The sequence below is a fragment of the Panthera tigris genome, chromosome F2, assembly GCF_018350195.1.
Source record: "Panthera tigris isolate Pti1 chromosome F2, P.tigris_Pti1_mat1.1, whole genome shotgun sequence".
Classification (NCBI taxonomy): Eukaryota; Metazoa; Chordata; class Mammalia; order Carnivora; family Felidae; genus Panthera; species Panthera tigris.
In genome coordinates, this window is record NC_056676.1 from 18,582,899 (window position 1) to 18,605,510 (window position 22,612).

The 22,612-nt window shown below is 39.9% G+C and overlaps 1 protein-coding gene across 1 annotated transcript in view; it reads left to right on the forward strand.

Moving 5' to 3' along the window:
- The first annotated feature begins 11,105 nt into the window (after positions 1 to 11,105).
- Positions 11,106 to 22,612, forward strand: part of PREX2 (phosphatidylinositol-3,4,5-trisphosphate dependent Rac exchange factor 2) — a 288,123-nt gene continuing 276,616 nt past the window's right edge. The window contains exon 1 of the mRNA XM_042973055.1: positions 11,106 to 11,559. Coding sequence (XP_042828989.1) covers positions 11,419 to 11,559 — 141 coding nt within the window. The 5' untranslated portion in view covers positions 11,106 to 11,418. The remainder of the gene's footprint in view (positions 11,560 to 22,612) is intronic.

The window sequence follows — 22,612 nt, forward strand, 5'->3', positions numbered from 1 at the left end:
AAAGAAAACACTCACTGCCACAAAGATAATGAAACAGAAACATGAGCAGGAGAGAGATTTCAACACATTTCTGAAGGATAAAAAGAGGATGGAAGCATTTTGACAAAAGAGTGAGGCAGGTATAGAGCAGAGTAACTGCAAAAGACTGACCTAGAGGAGAGCTAGAAGATGTAAAGGCAACATGAGTGAGAAGAATGGCTTATCTGAGAAGGCTATCTGCATAGCAACTTCTTTCTTCCTGATACACTTTTTTTTTTGCTTTCCTTCTCTGTGTTTTCTGATGCTTAGTGTAAAAATCAAGCATCAACCTCAGACTAAAAATACCTAAGGATTCTTCTCTAATAAGATGTAAGTATCTGCACAGGCAGAAGTAGAACTCTTGGTGCCAGCATCAGAGAAAAGTTCTCTTATTTTGGCAGTTGGAACTTCCACAGCTAGAGACCTAGTACCTGCCTGCTCCCATTAAAGCTTCATTTCATTTAGACAAGTCCTGAATACCTACATAATATTTCCAGCAAAGATCTCTTAATGAGAGATTAGGCAGGAAAACAGACCCACATACAACAAAAGAGGAAACACATCCTTTGTTACAGAGAGAAACAATCCCATTCCCTTTTTAAATAGAATGAATACTCTATTAACATCACAAAAGGACAAGATAAAAAAACAACAGAAAAAATGTCTCTAGAAGAAACAAACTTCAGAGAAAGATTTGAGAAGGTAGTATCCTCAGAGTACAAGAACAGAATGCTACAGAAAGGAACAACAAGGAACAAATTAGAACAATTATCATGTATATAATCATATGCCAAGTGACAAACTAAAGAAGTGTTAGAATAGGGTCACCTGGGTGGCTCAGTTGGTTAAGGGTCTGACTTCAGCTCAGATCATGATCTTGTGGTTCATGGGTTCGAGCCCTGTGTTGGGCTCTGTGCTGACATCTCAGAGCTTGAAGCCTGCTTCAGATCCTCTGGTCCCTGCTCTCTCTGCCCCTCCCCTGCTCGTGCTCTCTCTCTCTCAAAAATAAATAAACATTTGAAAAAAAAAATAAAGGTTAGAATATAAAGTGAGTAGGTCTCTCACAACATAAAGAAAAAAAATCAACAGAGATTGAACAAGACAAAGGCAACAACAACAAAACAAGGAGATTGAACACTTGAAAAAGATAAGATATATGGAGTATAATTCTAAGAGATCCAACTCAACTAACAGGGTTTCCAAAAAAATGGGCACATGATAACAAAGGCAAAGAAATTTTAAAAAATAATACAAAAAGAAAACTTTCCCAGAGGTCAGAAGATACTACTTTTGTGTTTGAGTCTACTAAGTTCCTAGCAAATAGTTAAAAGAAGATCCACATGTAAAAACATGACTGAAATCTTTGTCAGAAAACAAAAGAAAGACACTTGCTAAAAAATTTCAGATAGATAAAACACACCATCAAAAAGGACAGAGAATCAAAGTAGCATTGGACTTCTAATCACTAACATATTGGTAAGAGAAAAAATGAGCAATGGTACTCACAATTCTAATGGGTAATAATTCTGAACCTAGCATTTTATAAAATTTTATTTTAGAGAGAAAGAGAGCACAAGCAGGGGAGGGGACAGAGGGAGAGTGAGAGAGAGAATCCTAAACAAGCTCCATGGTCAGCATGGAGCCCAATGTGGGGCTTATCCCATGACTGTGGGATCATGACCTGAGCCAAAATCAAGAGTCATATGCTCAACCAACTGAGCCACCCAGGCATCCCAAACCCAGCATTCTTATACAGTGAAATTATTGATAATGCATCAAGGCAAAATAATTATATTTTAGGCATTCTAGAATTCAGATAATTTGCATCTCATGCACCCTAAGTAAGTCACTTGAGATATAATCCAGCAAAATGAGTGTAGATATCAAGTATTGTCATTTGAATTGTGTGTCCTCAAAGGATTTTGTAGTTCTTATCCCCAGTACCTATGAATGTGACCTTCTTCGGAAACAAAGTTTTTTTTCAGATGATCAAATTAAGATGAGGTCATTAGGGTAGACCCTAATCCAATATGACTTTGTCCTTCTAAAAGGGGGTAATTTGAACACAGACATGCATAGAGGTAAAATAATGTGAAGACAGAGGGAGAACATCATCTATAAGCTAAGGAATGTCTGAGGATACCCAACAATATGACAGAGGCATGACCAGATTCTCCCTCATAGACCTCAGAAGAAACCAACCTTTTGATATCTTGATCTTGGACTTCCAGGTTCCAGAACTGTGAGATATTAATACTTTGTTATGGTAGCCCTAGAAAATGAATATACCAAGAAAGAAGATTCTGAAAGGAGAGTTGGTGGAATTCAACTGAAAGCCTTGGAAAAACAATCCCAGAATCATGTTTTTGATCAGATAATTAAGGAATCTGTCCAGACTGGGAATGAAATCAGAGGGCTCCATGAAGAATGAAGAGCAGAATAAAAACAAAAGAAAGCAATAGATAGTACCTAAGGGGCTGGAGAATGTTTGACTTTGTGAAAAAAAAAAAAAAAAAAAAAAAAAGGATACATTTCTTCTTTTCACAAAAAAATTAGTCTCCACCAAAAATGAAAATAAAACCAAAATCCTAAGACACTGTGTAATAAAGTCATGGTTCAGATATGATGGAAACCAGGAAATGTCATGCATGTTTTTTAGCAATTGATGGCGTGTTATGAAACAGAATCCATTTAACCTAGAAGTGGTTCCTGAGTGTGCTGAGGGTTTTGAATTTGGACCTAAAGAGAATGAAGTACAATTTTATCACATTACTTATGTCTGCATTATTTAAATAGTCATATAATATATAATCTATTTATTAAGTTTAAGTTTTTATAAATATTTATTTAAAAAAATAAATATTTATTTTTGAGAGAGTGTGAGTGGGGGAGGGGAAGAATGAGGGGGGACAGTGAATCTGAAGCTGGCACTGTGCTGACAGCAGAAAGCCTGATGTGGGGCTTGAAGTCACGAACCATTGAGATCATGACCTGAGGTGAAGATGGATGCTCAACCAACTGAGCCACCCAGATGCCCCTGATTTTAAGTTTTTAAAGAGAAACATGGATGTTTTAAATTCAGTTACACAAGATAAATATTATCAACCTTGACAATCAAAACTAAAGATATGGCTTAAAGTTAGAAGCTGGAGAGTCAGAGAAAGAAAGAACTGTTAATAGTCTCACGTAATATAGTGGGTGGTCAAGAGACACTGTATAAATTTTCTAAAACAGGAAAAACTAATTTAAGTGTGTTCCTTATTTGTATGGATGTTATCAATATAAGAATTAAAATCATTATAAAAAACGGATACACCTTTTCTCACTTGATAAAGAACATGTAGGAAAATCTACAGCTAGCATCATACTGAATGGTGAGCAACTAGAGGCTTTCTCAGTGAGATCGGGAATAAGCAAGGATATCTGCTCTCACCACTTCTGTTTTACTTTGTATTGGAATGCCTAGCTAATGCAATAAAACAAGAGAAGGAAATAAAAAGTATACAAATTAGGAAGGAAGAAATAAAACTGTCCTGGTTGAAAGATGACATAACTGTCTATGTAGAAATGCAAACAGTAACAATAAAAATCTGAAACTGATAAGTGACTATAGCAAGTTGGCAGGATACTGGGCTAATATATAAAGAGCTAATTGCTTTCTTCTATACTAGCAGTGAACAATTAGAATTTGAAATAAAAAACCAAGACCATTTATTTGGTAAACCTTATGCCCACGCAAAACCCTGCACCCCAATGCTTATAGCAGCTTTATTCATATTTGTAGTACTAAAAATTATACTTAGGTGTAACTCTAATAAAGCATGTGCAATATCTATATGAGAAACATTTAAAAACTCTGATGAAAGAAATCAATGAAAATCCAAATAAATGAAGAGATATTCCATGTACATGGGTAGAAACACTAAATATTGTGAATATGTCACTTCTTCCCAACTTGATGTATAGACTCAATGTAATTTCAATCAAAATCTTAGCAAGTTAATTTGTGAATATTGAAAAAATGATTCTGAGTTTGATACAGACAGGGAAAAGACCCAGAATAGCCAATTCAATATTGAAGGAGAAGACCAAAGTCAAGAGGACTAACTTCAAGACATAGTATAAATCTAGAGTAATCAATATTATGTGGTACTGAGGAAAGGACAGACAAATAGATCAAAGTAAGAGAATAGAGAGCCCAGAAAAAGAACCACGCAAATATAATCAACTGATCTTTTAAAAAGGAGCAAAGGCAATTTAATAGAGAAAGGACAATCTTTTCAACAAATCATGCTGGAACAACTGGCCATCCACATGCAAAAACAAAACAAAACAAAACAAAAAAAACCCAGAAAACCAAAAAACCAAAACCAAACAAAACAAAACCAAATCTAGACACAGACTTTACATCTTTCACAAAAATTAACTCATGGATCATACACTTGAATGTAAAATGCAAAACTTAAAACTTTGAGAAGACAACATAAGAGAAAATATGGGTGACTTTGGGTTTGGTAATGATAAATCCAAACATTTTTACATAGAGCATCAAAAATCTGATGCATGAAAGAAAAACTTGATAGTTTGGAGTTCATTAAAATCAAAGCCATCTTCTCTGCAAAAAGACAATGTCAAAAGAATAAAAAGAGAAACCACAGACTGGGAGTAAATATTTGCAAAAGGCATACCTTGCTAAAGGATTATTGTATAAAATATACAAATAGCTCTTAAAGCTCAATAATCAGAAAACAACCTAAATAAAAAACGGGCCAAAGACTTTAACAGACACATTATAAAAAAGATATACAGATGGCATGTAAGCATATGAAAAGATATTCAGCCTTATATTTATTTTATAACTAGGAAATTATAAAATAACACAATGGGATGCCACTATATACCAATCAGAATGGCCAAATTCCAAAGTCCTGACACCACCAAAGGCTGATGAGGATGTGGAAGCAATACAGACACTCATTCACTGCTGGTGGGAATGAAAAATGACTCTCACTTTGAAACAGTTTGGCAGTTTCTTACAAAAACTAAATATACTCTCATCATATGATCCAGCAATTGTGCTCCTTGTTATTTACACAAATGAGTTGAAACCTCATGTCCATACAAAACTTGCACACTAATGTTTACAGCAGCTTTATTCCCAATTGCCAAAACTTGGAAGCATTCAAGACATCCTTCAACAGGTAAGTTGATAAAATGGCAGGTACATCTTGATCCTGGGATTTTACTCAGTGATCAAAAGAAATGAGCTCTCAAGCCATGAAAAGACACGGAGAATACTTAAATGCAGATTGCTAAGTGGAAGAAGTCTATCTGAAAAGACTCATAATGTAGGATTCCAACTATATGACAGTCTGTAAAAGACAAAATTATAGAGAGAGTAAAAAGGACTTCCAGGGTCTTGGGGGAAGGGAAAAAGAGACAAATACATGGAGTACAGGGGACTTTTAGAAACTATTTTATATGATACTGTAATGGCGGATATATGTCATACATTTGTTAAAACCCATAGAAAGTGCAACACAAGGAGTGGGTTCTAATGTATGGAATAGACGTTCATTATTTTTTTTTTCATTTTTTTTTTAATGTTTATTTGTTTTTGACAGAGAGGGAGAGACAGAGCATGAGTGGGAGAAGGGCAGAGAGAGAGGGAGACACAGAATCAGAAGCAGGCTCCAGGCTCTGAGCTGTCAGCACAGAGCCCGACACGGGGCTTGAACTCACAGACTGTGAGATCATGACTTGAGCCAAAGTCAGACGATCAACCAACTGAGCCACCCAGGCGCCCCTAGACGTTCATTATTAATAACGCATACATACAGGCTGATTAATTGTAACAAATGTACCACACTAATGCAAGATACTAACAATAGGAGAAACTGGGTTGGGGAGGTAGAAATAAGGGGATTTATGGGAATTCTCTAGCCTAATACATTATACATCTGTTTTCAGTAAACAAGTCTAAACAAAGACCTATCTTCATTTAGAGATAGAATGATTAAAGTCTGGGAGGCCAACAGAGTTCCAGTGCATTTCATTCATTCATTCATTCAATCAACAAATATCCATTTAACTACAACTGCATGTCAGATTCTGGAGAGGCTCTAGAGCCACACAGATAACAGTCTTTTCCTTCAAGACACTGTGGTCTGGGAAAGAATTCTATCAATTGAGGGGCGCCTGGGTGGCTCAGTCGGTTAAGCCTCCAACTTCGGCCCAGGTCATGATCTCATGGTTTGCGGGTTCAAGCCCTGTGTGGGGCTCTGTGCTGACAGCTCAGAGACTGGAGCCTGCTTCGGGTTCTGTGTCTCCCTCTCTCTCTGCCCCTCCTCCCTCATGCTCTCCTTCAAAAATAAATAAACATCAAAAAAAATAAAATAAAAAAAAAGAATTCTATCAATTGATCTAGCAATTATAATAAAGTGTAACTGATGCTGTCGTAGGGAAAAAGGACTATGCTACAGAGCTTGGCATTGTGAGAATTCTGAAAATATTCCCATGTGGCTGGGGTTCATCTGCAAAGGAGGGAGTGGCATGAAATGAAGCCAGAGGGGCTGGGTCATAAATGATATTTGCCCTTATCATGAAGGGTTTGAAGCAGAATCAAACCCCTCTTGTATTCCAGGAAAAACTCTCTTGACATCTTCTCTTACTCTTGATGACCATGGATGCTGTTCCTCAAATGCTCAGAGCAACTTAATACAGGAACAATTACCTTTCTTGCTTCCTGACTCCAAATCTTATCCACGAAAACCTCTAATCACTCATGCATGGGTAACATGCAAATACAGGGTCCCATGAATGCCTAATGGGGCAATCCTTGACCAACTGGGAATAGGAAATGATGAGTAAGTGCTTCCCTCTTACTTCCCCCAGGACAGTTCTGAGATGTATTTATTTCATAAGACTACTCAGAAGGTCCTGTAGAACAGCCCATCTAGCTTCTCATGGGATGGTCAACTCTATTATGCATTCTTGTATTGGTTTTCCCTCTTTCTCTTTTCCATTCTTTCTTTTCCTCACTCCTCCTGCCTAGGATCACATTACCATATATACTGTCTTCACATTAAGTTTGGTCTCTGCTTTCTGAGGAAACCAGGCTAAGACAAGCAGGCAATGACATAAACATATATAATTTGTATAAATTATCTATATTACATATAGATATTAGATATTGATAATAATCAAATAGCACACACACACACACACTAGAATGCTAACCCTAGAGAACACATTAGAGGATGTTAATATAGGAGACAACAACCAGGTAGAAGTTTTTATAGGGAGGAGAGATATGTGAGGTTGGAGAGGATTTTTAAAGAAGGAAAGGCTAAGCAGGCAGATGGCACAATGCAAAGATGACATTCTTCTGAGACTAATCACAGACAAAACCCGGCTGTTTATTTTACAGGGATGGTTGTAGGTTAAGTTTCCATAATGAGGAAAGCGATTATCCATTCCATGTTAGATTATGGCCATGAAGACAATTTGGAGTTGATCAAGCTAGTGCCCACATCTTTAAGAACTTTACAGTCTTCCTAAGATAATCCTATTCAAACATTTATTTAGTTTGCTATGCCATAAACACTGTATATAAAATTAAAATATAGCTATGAAATTGTATTTTGTCCTTTTAGGTAATACACATTCTAAAATCTTTGAATTGGTGTGATACAAATAATTATGTGCTCCAGTACATACTATGCTTGTTATAACTACAACATAATGAAATTAAGAAGTATTTCTAGAATGACCTCTTATCGAAGACTTGTATTGTGCTTTATACAGCCCCAATGTATCTATAATATTTTTATACTAATATAATCTAGAATCATCTACTTTACGCCAGAGTAGTGAAGGAAATGCCAGAATCAAATAAAAAACAGTCTGACTCTTAGAATTCTCTAAGGCCATGCAATCAAGCAATCTTTCTCCTCTTCTTCCCTTCCTTACTCTTTCTTTCTTTCTTTCTTTCTTTCTTTCTTTCTTTCTTTCTTTCTTTCTTTCTTTCTTTCTTTCTTTTTCTTCCTTCCTTCCTTCCTTCCTTCCTTCCTTCCTTCCTTCCTTCCTTCCTTCCTTCCTTCCTTCCTTCCTTCCTTCTTGTCCAGTGCTATTGTCTTTTAATGACTTCCACATCCAATTTGATTTATTACTTTACCTGGGCAAATGCTAATATTGGATTGGTAGGGAAGCTACAATGATCTCTATAAGGAATATAAGTTATATACAATGTATATAGATATTGATATCTATAAGGGAACTCTCTTTTTGTAAAGAGACCACCTTGGATTCTCTGTCCAGGAATTGTTATTCTCTAAACCTGATCAAAGAAAACCTACTGTGCATGGTGCTTTGGCCTCTGAATGATAACAGACTCTAAACACACCAAGTTCATGCATATGAAATAAATTTAATGGCTGAGCCAGTTTACTACTTAGCCTTTTCTCGCTATCTTCTTTTCTACCATCTCCTTTTTATTGGATGCTTCAACCTCATTAGTATTTCAGGAAAAAACTGGATTCTGTCCATCATTTTTGTTGTTGCTTCCCTTTTCCTGGCAGGCAGAGCTTAAAGTTTCAATTGAGGAAGCAGGGAGGGATACAACACATTCAGAGTTTATGAAAGACCTTATTTACCATCAAAGTGAAGGTTTCCAGATCCTCTGGCCCTGTTTTCTTATGCTCTTAGGTCTTTGATAAGGAATTAAGAACTCCTGCCAGGGCTACAGAAGACACTGAGAGCTGCCTGGCAGAAGGCACTATATAGTGTTCTGAAGCTGTTCATTAATTACAAATGATGTTGAAGAGTAGACTGAGGAACAGAAGAACGAGCAGAAACTGTTAATATCATAATAATTTCTACATAGGCACTTCTGAGAGACATCTGAATCTGCACACTTGAATAATTTTCTGCTAGCTTCCTTGCACTTTTTTTGTTCTTAGCAAAGCATGCCTTGCAGTTTTCCTTTTAATACATCACTTATATTTGTAACACTCTCTTTCACTCAATTATAATTCCTTAGAATGGTGGCTCTCAAATATTACTGTGCCTAAGAATAATCTGAAGACCTTGTCAAGAGAATTTGGAGCTTACACCTCTGAGATTCTCATTTAATAAATTTAGGATGGGGCCCAGAAATGTTTAACAAGACCTCAGTGTAATGGTCTGTGAACTACCTTGAGAAATATTTGCTTAGAGATCAAGGTCTCTGGAATCCTCAGGCCCTAGTGCCTTGCAATACACACAGAGGTACTCAATACGTGTTTATAGAATGGAGGCAAATGCTGTGGGTATTTAAAACTCCACTAGTGATTCAAACTCATTTTATCATTCTCAGAGGTGAGACTGAAGCTCTAATGGGTTGTAGACAGCCTATTTTTTTTTTTTATAGGATAATTGCATCAACAGTTCTGAAATAGGGGGTCATTGGGAAGAAATGCTATTTCATCTAGGACAACAGCTGATGGAAAGCCTGATTTATTTGTTTACTTTTTACATGAGAGAAGGGTACAGACGTAAGGAGGAGGAAATGCATTCATTCCTTGCTGCCTGTAGCACAATGTAAAAAGCCTCAATCATGTTTGATTTCCCCATTCATCACTGGATGTGCGTTTCCTTTGTCTTCCGCTTGTTTCTTTTGTTTATTGTTTACTAGGGGTTGTGAGGTCTGCCCTTTAATGTGCCTTGTCCTTTGTTCTTTTGTCATAAGGTGTGAAGCCATTTACTTCTTTGTCCTTTGCTCACAGCCACCTCTAGTTAGCCATCCACAAAACAAAGGAAAATCATATCTTGCCCATCAGCTCCTCACACATCATTCAAAAGCTGTGCTCTTAATGAAAGGTGAAAATGACCGTCCCTCTTTGCTCTTTGAGACATGCAGTGAAACCATGTGCTGAAAAGGTGTCATCTGGCAAACTGGAAATTATTTTAATGTAAGTAATGTGGAAAGCATCTTCATTTTTCAGAGTTGGACTAATGCTTTCAACTATTGGAAAAGATTAACAGGCTATTTTCTTGCATCCAAACGATTTGCTCTTCCATTTCTTTAAATGTTATTAGTGTGGACCGTTTCAAGTTCTGAGTAGGAAAGAATGACACTGAAAATTTAACGTGGTTATTATCAAGACAAAAATATACATGCATTGTTTTGCATGGAATTGTAAATACTCCGTGCTCATTAGCTCCTGACTCTGTTTCCAAGTGAGAAAAGGTAACAAGCATAACCATCACAATCAGGACAGGCTCTGTGTTTCTCTCCCTTTGCAAATCCTAAGAATGTATCTGTATCCATATACCTATAACTGTATCTATGTATCTTTTGATAACTATACAATAATAGCTTTGTTCATTTAGTTGACACTGTCTTAAATCATAGCAGCTCTTAGAAACAAAACAGGCACACATATTCTCGCCTGTGATTCAATTTACATACTATCTTGATATTGAAAAACAGTTATAGACATGCAAAGCATCTCCCTCCAAAGCACCACACTGCAGTGGTGAAGCTTATTGTATCTGGAGTTTATGGTTTGGGCCAGGCTGTCACTTTCCCATAGTGTCTTCATTTATTATGCTAATTGACTTTCCAAGTGCAGGCGGGAGGGTATCTGCCCTGTGAATTATTCTCAGTTGGGGGCTTTTAAAAGCAAACCTATTTTGTGCCTAAACAAAACCAAAAATCAATGTGTTTCTTTTCAAAGACGGGAGGGTCAATACCATGGTTGTTTTGTTCCCATCCAGTTATGTAACCGTGGGGACTTGTTTCTTTGCTTTCAGGATTTGTACAAAACACATTAAAGCTAAACAATAGGCGGGAGTCATAGGAGCAACCCTCGAGCTGTGTCTTGCAGTACGTCCTCCTAGGTTTGGGAATCTCCAATTAGTTCCATCTCAAGTGCTGACTCTGTGTGTGTGTGTGTGTGTGTGTGTGTGTATTTAGTTAGCTGGCACGCAACACACTTCCCCAGGGTTGTTTCCTTTTTCCTGAGATTTGGCGAAGGGTAAAGGGTCGGAGTCACATGGATACAAAGCATTTGATTAATGTCCAAGTCACCGCTGTGGCTGCCGGAGCCGCCTCCCCTCCAGCCCGGGCCGCGTGAGGCCGGAGCCGTGGGGCCGGGCGCGCAGGTCCCGGGCCGGCGCCCCCTCTCCCGGGAGTTGTCTCCTCAAAGCCTCGCGCCTCCCGCGCCGGAGTTCCAGCGGGCGCCCTCCCCTCTCCTTCCACCCCAGACTCTCCCCAGCATGTAAAGTCGCCCGTACCTCCTCGGACTTCTCGGAGGCGCAGCAACTTTTCCTTTCTGGCCGCGCGGGGCCGGACACCAGCCGGCGCGCGGGGCAGCGCGCAGCGCAGCAGCCCCGCAGCCCCGCGTCCCGCCGCCCACCATGAGCGACGAGAGCCGCGGGGACGGCCGCGCGGAGAGCGCCAAGGACCTGGAGAAACAGCTTCGCCTGCGCGTGTGCGTGCTCAGCGAGCTGCAGAAGACCGAGCGGGACTATGTGGGCACGCTGGAGTTCCTGGTGTCGGTGAGTGTGTCCCCGCGCGGCGCCGCGGGAGGCGGCGGGCGGCGCGGGGCGCGGACCCCGGGGAGGCGGCGGGAAGCGGGCGCGGCATTGTCTGCGGGGGTCGGGGGCACGGGTCCCGGCATCGCGGGAACCACGAGCCCGCGCGCCGACGCCGCGCTCGTGGGCGCGAGGACCCCCGCGGCGATTGTTTCACGCCTGGACACGCGCTGAGTTCCTAGGGCCTTGGAGAGCCGCGGGTTTGAAAAGTTAGCTCCAGTGGGAGAACCTCTTGTGCAGGGAATCCCTGCTGCCCCATCTTTCCTCTTTCTTCTTTACCCCCGTCCCGGCCTGCATTGTGTAATTCCCCCCCCCCCCCCTTCTCTTCCTTCCCTGGGATTTTATTTTAAGGCTTTGGCTTGGTAATTCAAGTCAGTCCGCTAGATTCAGGTACATTTAGTTAAAAAAATAATGAATCCGTGATTCTTTTGGAACTTGAGTTCGTTCTTCAGATTACATGGCAGCGAAGTCCCTTTAGTTATGATAATCTTTGAAACATGGGATTCTGGTGGGGGTACAGAGAGAGGAGCGGGGTTATGATCTCTAGCAGCTGTTGGATATTAAAGCCACATGTGGTGCTCACCCCATTCTACCCCTACAGTCTTCTACCCCCATCCCCCCACCCTGGGTTTAAATTTGCTCCCTGCTCAGCTCCTGGGTTCCCTGTTCACACGGAGCCCAGGAGAGCTGTTATCATAAAACTTGTGTCAAATGGCTTCAAGATTTCATAGAACTGGCAGGAACTTTGTTTCAAAGTTTCAGCTTGTGGCATTGGAAGCCTGTTCTGGAAACGTTTCATTCATTTTAGAGCCAGAAGGGGCAAAATTGAGTGAAAGAAACTTTTGAGACATCACTCAAAAGTTGAATTTTCCTGTTCACTGTTGCAAAGACAAAGCATTTGAGGATTGGCTTCTCTCCACCCAGATGCCTGGGAGAGCATCATTTAAAGACCCGAGAGACTTTAGTCTTTGCAGTCTCACTCAAATCTTCAAACCTTCTGCTCCTTTTACCTCCCTGTTCCATACCCGCCCTGGTCCCAAGGGAAGTGTTTCAAAGGCCAAACTTCCTGCTTAGGGTTTAGTAAGATGTAAACTTTCTGCTTATAATTACGGTAGAGGAATTTACTTCTTTGCTATAGCAGGGAGAGAACAGTATCTCAAGGGATGTAAGATGCACAGGTTGACTTCTGTTTGACTTCTCAAATTAAAATCAGTGTCCTTGAGCCCCCAGGGGCCACATTCTTTGGAAAGGCTGGATATTTGAGAATATATGGGTAATCGGTGATAACTGGATTCCCATGCACTTCCATGAAGTTTGCTTCATGGAAGCAAAAAAAAAAAAAAAAAGCATATTTTTAAGGAGATGACTTTTTTTTAACAAAGTTATTACAATATTATTGACTATATTCTCTATGCTGTACTTTTCCATGACTTACTTATTTTATAACTAGAAGTGTGTACCCCTTAATTCTCTTTACCTGTTTCACCTGTCCCCCACGACTTCCCTCCCCTCTGGCAATTACTAGATTGTTCTCTGTACTTATGACTCTATCCCTTTTTGCTGTTGTTTGTTTCCTTGTTTGTTTTGTTCTTTTTGATTCCACTGTAAATGAAATTACACATTGTCTTTCTGTCTGACTTATTTCACTTAACATAATACTCTTTAGGTCTATCCATGTTGTCACAAATGGCCAGGTTTCTTTTTTCTTTTTCTTTTTCTTTTTTGGTGGCTGAGTAATATTCCATTGTGTATACCACATCTTCTATATCCATTCATCTACAGATGGACACAAGTTGCTTTCCTATCTTGTCTATTGTAAATAGCACTGCAACAAACATAAGTGTGCATATGTCTTTTTGAATTAGTGTTTTTGTTTTTCCTGGGCAAATACCCAGAAGTGGGCTTACTGGATCATATGGTACTTCTATTTTTAGTCTTTTGAAGAACTTCCATACTGTTTTCCATAGTGGCTGCACCAATTTGCATTCCCACCCACAGTGCATGGGAGTTCTCTTTTCCCCAAGCCTTTGCCCTCCCTTTTAATTTCTTGTTTTTTGACACTAGCCATTCTGACTAGTGTGAAGTGGAGAGTTGACTTTTAATAGCTTCAGATTTGCTTTTCATGAAACTTTATTGGTGACAAAGTCCTTTGGCTTTTGAAAAATCTTAGTCACTTCTTAAATTGCATTAGTCACTCCTTTTTGGAGGCATATGAAAAAAGTACTGTGCAGAGTCCTAATTTATAGAAACGGACAGCTAACCCAACCTATATTAAAAAACCAATTTATTATTGATCTTTATTTATCATATCAGGTTTTGTTCTAATCTTAACACCTGATTATTAAAATTGAAAACTTACTGCTATATTGAGTTGGGTAAGAAGTTGTGGGAGGTATGAATAAATTGTATGTACCTATTTACAAGTCATTTAATAATTTCATTCTTCTTATTTCATTTGGAAATTAGGGACTCTTCCACTTTTACTTTTCTTTGTCCATTATTTGTGCACAAACATGCAGTGTTTGTGCACATACCTGTTCACACACACGCAAACACACTCATTGGCCTGAATAGCATCCTAAACAAAAGTTTACCCTGACTTCCTTTTGGACAAAACCATCAAAACCTGAGATCTGCTTTTAATACACTTTTTAGGTTTTCTTTTTGAGTATTTCTTTTTTGAGTTTTACTTATAGCAACGCTAAATACCCATGTATTTTACTTGGTCACCTTCAGTTAATGTAGTCAATTTAGTTTTCATTTTAGCCTAACCTGATAATGTGCCAAGAATTTTAAAAATATTCAAACCCTTTGGCCTGGCAATTCCTCTTCTGGGAGTCCATCCTGAAGGACTGATAAGAAATGTAGATACACAGGGGCACCTCAGTGGCTCAAGTCAGTTAAGCATCTGACTTTGGCTCAGGTCATGATCTCACTATTCTTAAGTTCAAGCCATGCATCTGGCTGTCTGTTGTCGGCATAGAACCCTTTGGCTTCCGACCTGCTGTCCTCCTCTCTCTCTGCCCCTCCCCTGCTCCTTGTCTCCTCTCTCTCTCTCTCTCTCAAAATAAATAAACTTTAAAAAAAAGAAATGCAGAAAATAATAAAAGTCATTAAAAAATAGCTGTAGTATTAAATAAGTGCAGTGTTGTACGTTTGTTGAAAAAATTGATAGTGCATTTCTACATCAAATGTAAATATTTGTCAGATTAGTCATTGTTTTAGATTTCTGTCATTGTTTCAGCCATTAACATGGATGAAGGGTACTCTTATCTTTATTATGAAGAGATAGAAAGCATATTGTTAGTTTTACCAAGAACATATTTTTACTTACAGGTCCATAAATAATCAAACAAAATGATATTTTTTCCTCTTGGTTAAATGATCATATGAGCTGAAGGGGAAAACGTTTCTTACTCTGTGAAAGTTTTATGCTTTTATACTTCTTTTGTACCTCTGATCCCTCTCTCTTCTCATTTCCAGCTCTTTGCCTTTTTAACTTTTTAAGGAGAGAACAACTTTCCCCGCTCCCACCCTAGATAGCTGTCCCCTAGAGTGGCTCACTCCTTCCATGGGCTCTCAGGTTTCTCTTGCTCCTTGGTAGCCCTTACATCCTTTTGCATTCCTGCAGGGCCTTCAGGGCTCCCTTCCTTCAGGAAACTGCCATGATCGTATCCCTTCCCTCCCCACCAGGCTAGAGGACTCACTGCTTTGTACCACTCTTCCCTGTAGTTACTTCTTATCTCTCACCAAAGGGAAGCTTATGCATGTATTTGTTTACCTTTGTCTCATTCTACTAGAATGTAAACTTCTTGAGCACAGGCCCATATTTTACTTGTCTTTTTCCCTAGAATTTTGTGCAGTGCTTGTGACATTGCAGGTACTCAGTAAATACTTGCTGAATGACTGGATGAATGAATGAATCAATGACCCATCCTCTAACCTCCCACCCCATTCTTTTTTTAAAAATGTTTATTTATTTATTTGGAGAGAAAGAGAGAGAGAGAGCACGAGTGCACGAGACAGTGAAGGGAGGGACACAGAGAGAGAATCCCAAGCAGGCTCCACACTCAGCACAGAGCCTGATGCAGGGCTCGATCCCACGAACCACGAGATCTTGACCTGAGCCAAAATTGAGAGTTGGACGCTCTACTGACTGAGCCACCCAGGTGCCCCTCCCACCCCATTCTGAAAGACAGTTCATCATCCTTCAAATTCTCAGTTTTGTTTTTCTTCTATCTGGTTGGTATAGATAGTAGAAATTATTTAAATTTCACTCAGTCACATAGGAATTTATGTAACAAAAAGTTTTAAATTAAACATGTAGTACCTGCATTTAAAACAGAAACAGTATTTAAATCAGGCATTGTGGTATTAAAGACTTTGTAAGGCACCATTATGTCAATTCATTGTATTCTAAATTTTCAGTTGATATCCTGGGTAGGTTGCATTATCTGGATTAGTTATTTTTAGGTCATAGATAAAATGCAGGGAGTGCCCAAATTTGCTTGAATGCATGTTCTTGTTTTGCTTGGGAGATATAATTTTGTGCTTTATTGGAAGTAACACATTTTGTCAAAAGACGTGATTTTATGGACCTAATACCCAGTATTTAACGTTCCAAGCCTGGACAATAGTGGGTTGCAACTGGTTTCCTGTTTGCAGTCCTCCTAGGGCATACCAAGATCAGGATGGCTTCTTAGACCCATTCGAGTGGACAGGAAAAGGGCAGAGCAGGGCCGACTTCATGGGTGTGTATCCTGTGCAGTTTGCACTGGCTTCATGCTCCAGACGACCTGGAACTTGGTTCAATGCTCTGCTAGCACCATCTTGAAATTTGTGCTAGTTTAATCTCTGAACTTGTGTTTTACGAGTGAAGTCCACTGGGACCATGGAGTGTGAGTAGAGCAGATACAAGAAAGAAAAAAAGCTTCATATTTCAGTACCTCTAATAGCACTTTTTTCCTGCCTTTTGAGCAAAAGGCCTCATACTTTTACTTTACACGGACCTGGAAAATCATGTAGATACACTTCACTATGGCATTGAGGCAGGATGGTGATACACGTTTTGTCTAAACTGGGATACTTCTTTTTTTTTTTAAATGTTTTATTTTTTATTTTTGAGAGAGAGCATAAGCAGGGGAGGGGCAGAGAGAGAGGGGTAGAGGATTCGAAGCAGGCTTTCTGCACTGACAGCAGCAAGCCTGACTAGGGGCCCGAACCCATGAACTGCAAGATCATGACCTGAGCCGATATTTGATGCTTAACTCGCTGAGCCACCCAGGCGTCCCTAAACTGGGACACTTCTGAGAGTGAAAGGGAGTGGTTACTAATTACACTGGGAAACAGATATAAACCCGGATTGTCCCTGGCAAATCAGTGTGCAATGCTGTTCCACACTGTAGGCACATGAAGACAAAGACTTTGGGCTACATGCCTCGTCATAAACAACAGATTTTGATTTTGAAACGTTGTTACCTGGGTAGGCTTTGACTTCAGATACCCCAGAATCTGAATCTTGTCTCTAATTTACTAGCTAACTTTGTGCAGGCTCCTAAACTTCTCAAGCACCATTTACTTCATCTGTTCAATGGGGAAACAATAACATTTCTCAAGGTTGCTTGAAGGATAGGATGTAAGCCTTGGGCTCTGCCCAGTCCCTGGCTCACAGGGGGCGGGTTCTATCAATAGATCTTCTGATGTTGTAGTTGTTACACAGAGCTACACACGCTGGTCATCGTTAGTGTATAATTTTTGCCTGCATGGTTTTCTCCTTTACACTTTCTCTCTCTCTCTCTCTCTGAGTCTCTTCTGTACTTCCTTCCCTCGTGATTCCTTTCTGTCCATGCAGTCCTTCTTCCCATGATATTCTTGTAAATCCTCCGTTGACTTAAGACTGTGACGACACTTTGTATTCTATGTAACAACAACCATAGTATGGTGTTTTACAGTTGACAGTAAAAAATTGCATATTTATGATCTGATTTGGCTTAATATATAAGTCTCTTAGTTCTTTCGAATAGTGCCCCCTAGAATTCCAGGGTTCTGTGGTTTGGCTTCAGGGGCCTTCACAGAGGGTGAGGGGGGAATGAATTATATGGCTTCAGACTCTCCACTCAGCCTTTCCTAGCATAACTGCACCTTCTTCTGATTTGCGCCTTTGCTAAAGCAGTTAGAAAAGCCACTTACCTGAGAGTAAACTCCCCAGAGAATAAGAATGGTGTATTTATTTCCTGGGTACAATTTTCTTGGCCTAAACATAGTGCTGTGTAAATAGCAGGTGCTCAAGGAAACAGGCAAATAAAACAAAAGCAAACACCACAAAGTCCAAAAACAACTTCTTTCAGTTACGATCTAACTTTTCCAGGCAAGGATAAATTGATTCAACACGTTATGCTTAGGCTTATGTTACAGGCTGAATTGTGTGACCCTCAAATTCATATGCTGCCATCCTACACCTCAGTATACAGGTAATCACAGTGCCATGTGGGAGGGGCAGTGATAGGGTGAGAAGCAAAGTTGCGTGGGGGCGGGCATCAAGGGACTCCTTCAGTCTGGGGTCAGGGGAAGTTTAGGGAAAGAGGTGGCAGATGGCTTCTGAAGGATGAGGACAATGCCAGCTGCCTGGGAAGACAACTGCCCATGTGGAGAGAGCATCACGTTCCGTGTGACCCTGGTACGGCATTCTGGGTGTGCTGGCACGATGTCGTCTGGGGGATGCGGAAAATTCTTCGCTGATGGAGACTCAAAAGTTCTGCATGCTTTTTGAGTATTTTGGGGTATTGATAAGGGGATGGAGTAAGTTCAGTCCAGTTGGAGAAGGATTCTGTTTTTAACAATTCTGAATTTAACGAAAGGTAGTGGGAGGTCAAGCATTATGGGACACCTTCTCTCTTAGTAACAATAAACAAGATTGTGACAGCCAGAGTTGGCACTGGAAAGGCATATCCTGTGGGAAAAAGTTGCCGGGCCAAGATTTCCTGAATCCGTGTCTCTGAGTTTCACCTTGGGATTCCTTCCTCTTACACCCTGTGCCTACCCCCTCAATGGTCCTCAGCATAAACACACAGAGAAGACTTCTCCCTGCTTCTCTAAATCTGAGACGGGTTGTAATCTTCAAAACATTATTATTTACTAGGGAAGAGCACAGGTCAGTAATCCTAGAGTCAACATGAAACATAAACATAGTCTAGCTTGTAAAATAATAGATTTCTGCTTGTACCAAAGTGGTCTTCCTCTGAGGGTCTCAAGACTCTGATCTCTTTTTATCCTAAGCCCTCAGAGAGGTCTTAATTGAGCCCTCTGGCTGGGCATTACTTAGGCTGATTTGGCAGATTTCTTTGTTTTCTAGCCATTAGTTTGAATGTGTATACATGAGGATGCCTCAGGAAGCTGCCCTTAATGTCTTGACTCTTGTAGTGAATATGTCATAGTTCATTCATAATTCTGATTTTTGGAGTTAATCATATGGCTAGAGCCACTCTTTTGTCTTATGGTTTCGTCTGCATAATTCTACCTTATCATGAAGCCGTTAATATAAGAAGAGTATCTATGGAGAGTAGCTTTGTTTCTCAGCAAGAGAATTCTGTCAGTGGGATTGAGGAATAAAGACTGGAATCTAGTTACCCATTAGGAGTTTCTGCCATTGCATGGGTCCAGGTAAGAAATGTGGAATGTCTGATCGAAGGTAGAAGAAGAAGATAAACAAAACAATAAAAACCAAACCACAGACAGACAAACACCCAACAACTCTGAGACGGTCTTGGGTAGAACCCTTGGTATTGGTGCTCATTCATAAGAAGAGGAGGTTTATGTAGAAGGGAGGAGACAGGGTGGGTGCTTTGGTCTGTAGTTTGAAGACAAGGTGGGTAGTGTCATTAACTGAGAAATGGAATGCAAGGGACAGAACAGTGTTGGGGGGGGGGGAAAGTGAATTTCATTTTGGACCTGCCAAGCTGCAAATTCTGCTGATTTTTGAAGATAAGAATATGAAAGTTAAGAAAGAATTTGGGGCAAAAATTGGAGATCTAGCAATTAAATAATCATATGTGTTGAAACCATCAGGTGGATGAGATGCCATAAGGGAACAACTTGAGGAGGGGGCAAACATACAAACCAAGGGTAAAGGGTTGGAGAGCCAGCATTTAAAGGGTAGAGGAGGAAGTACGGTGCACTGGTGTCTAGGACTGAGACATCAAAGGTTGAAACAACCAGGAGAGAGGGATCTCTTGAAATCCAAGGAAGGATTTAGTTCCCAGAAGAAAGCATTCTTTAAAGTGTCAGAACTCGGGGTGCCTGGGTGGCTCAGTCGGTTAAGTGGCCGACTTTGGCTCAGGTCATGATCTCGCAGTCTGTGAGTTCGAGCCCCGCATCGGGCTCTGTGCTGACAACTCAGAGCCTGGAGCCTGTTTCAGATTCTGTGTCTCCCTATCTCTGACCCTCCCCCATTCATGCTCTGTCTCTCCCTGTCTCAAAAATAAATAAAAGGTTAAAAAAAGTAAAAAAAAAATAAAGTTGTCAGAGCTCTTTACAATTTTTTTTAAGTTTATTTATTTATTTTGAGAGAGGCAGAGAGAGCATGAACAGGAGAGGGGCCGAAAGTGAGGGAGAGAGAGAATCCCAAGCAGGCTCCGCACTGTCAGCACAGAGCCCGATGCAGGGCTGGAACTCACAAAACTGTGAGATCATGACCTGAGCCGAAATTGAGTTTGACGTTCAACCGACTGAGCCACCCAAGTGACCCATATTTGAGAAGTTGGTAGTGTGCAGACTGAAGAGGCCACTGGCTTTGACAATTAGAATGTCATTTGGGATTAGCTCCAGTAATGTGTATGACCAGAAGCCTCACTGAGGGACCTGAGACATCAGTGAAAGCTGAGTTGGTGAAGACTGATGGAAAAACTACCCAGAGTTGGTGGTAAAGTGCAAGGGGAGAAATAGGTTAGTAACATAAGGGGATGATTTTGTCCAGGGATGTTTGAGGAAGATGAGCATAGCCAAGGGGAGGAGACAATGAAAAGGAAACAGAAGCAGCTACAACAGATCGTTGTGGAAGTCTGGTGCATCTTCCTGCAAACCATGGCAAGAACCCCCATGTCACTGGGAGATAAGGAAGAAACTTGGCAAAATTCACTGCTGTGAAACACCCACAGCAACACGTTTTTGCAGACTCTGACTCTAAAGAATAAGCCAGCTGTCTCTCGTATATTTTTGAAATTCTGCTTCTTCTCTAGTCTAGCGCTAGCAGAACTGCTGGGGTGGCCTTTGTACCTCCTTGTGAACACTCACCAGCCACGCTGGGACAGTGGGCTGAAGTGCACGTACAGAGCATGGGTTTAGGGAATCTGATGACCTGGGTTAAAGTTCTGGCACTGAAATTTACAAACTGTGTGACCTGGGACAAATTGCACAGCCTCTTTATGCTTAGTTTCTATTTGGAAAACACATTCAGTGACATCTGACAGCCTGGCTTCAAGTTCAAAGCAACTTCTGTAGGTGAAGTCCTGATAGTTATAAGCTTTTCTTCTCTCTTTTTTTTCCTCCCAAACTTCTACTTTATTTCTCTTTCCCTGTCTCTCCTACACCACAGACTGAGTCTGGCACTTTCTGAGGCCACCTAGCCTGCTCCTGAGCCCGTTGTCTTCTAGCCTTGAAACATGCTGGATGCTTTAATAGATAAAGAAAGGTCCTGAGGAAGCCAGAGGGGGCTTCAGGAATGCAGGGGAGGTGTGGCCTTGGGGAGTTGAGAGTCAGGTTGTGGGTGGGGGGGGTAGGGGTTGGGGGTGGGGGAGGAAGGAAAGGATGTAGTTCCCAGGATTATTTTAGAGGTGAGGAAAGTTGGAGTTTCTACCTCGTGGCCTATATTTCTCTATGAAATTGAACTATTGTTTTCTTTGTGTTCTGTTTTTGTTTTGTTGTTTGTTTTTGCTGAGCGTAAGGAACTGTAAAGTCAGTGGTTAAGATTTGGAACATACCCTTTTGAGAATAGTAAGAGGAATTGAACTTAGGTATCTGAGGTTGGATGTTTGATCATTTTTGTTATAATCATTCTTTTAAGTGTACATTCTTAAGTGTAACATATAAATTTAGAAGTCAGAGTACAGAAGTGGCGTCTCGTGACTTCTTATATTTATTATGACTAGGTTCAAATCTTGGAAATAATGACATAATCATTTTTTAAACCATGATACAAATTGTGTGGAACTTATATATTCTCACATTTAATGCCCACAGCCATTACTGTGCACACTTTTTAAAAAGAAACGATTTATCTGACAACATTTTGGTATCATTTCAGTTTTTCTTAGTACTTGTCTTTTAATAATATTCTGAGTGCTCTTTTACTATATACAGTACCTGGTTTATGTTTTAATGCCAAATAAAATTGTTATGTTTGAGTTTTGAGTACAATTAGTTTGACCTAAAAAGATATTTTTTTGTTTACGTGTATTCTTTAAAAATCTTATTTATAATATTTACTTTTCATAATGAATTTTTATTCTGAACTTATTAAAATTTCATGAGCTATATTAAAACCAAGATTTCTTTGACTTATGACATTATATTTGCCTCAAACCATCAAAAATTCAGGAAAAACACCCCTTAGTAAGTGTTTCTTTACTTAAGAGTATGGTTGGGTCACTTTTCAAGTGGTATTAAGTATAATCATTCAAATCCTGGTACATCTTATAAAAACTTTTTTTTCTAATTTTTTTTCCATTCTCATGAATGATTATTGCATTTTATCCAAGAAGTCAGTGATTATAATTTTAAGAAGTTCGGTACGTTGAGATTATGATTTTTAAACATTTCTAGTTAGTATAGATGACTTCAGGCATTGATTCCTTGAATAAACCTATGGTGTTCTAGGCTTGCCATATAGCTAAGCACAGTGTACAAAAAAGGACCTGTGTTGTTCAAGAATATCTAAGCCAAGGACATTATGTTCTGTCATTAATGTGAAATGAGTATTTTCCTTTAAAAGGCAAGCCCTTCACTTGAAAAGGTTAAATGGTAC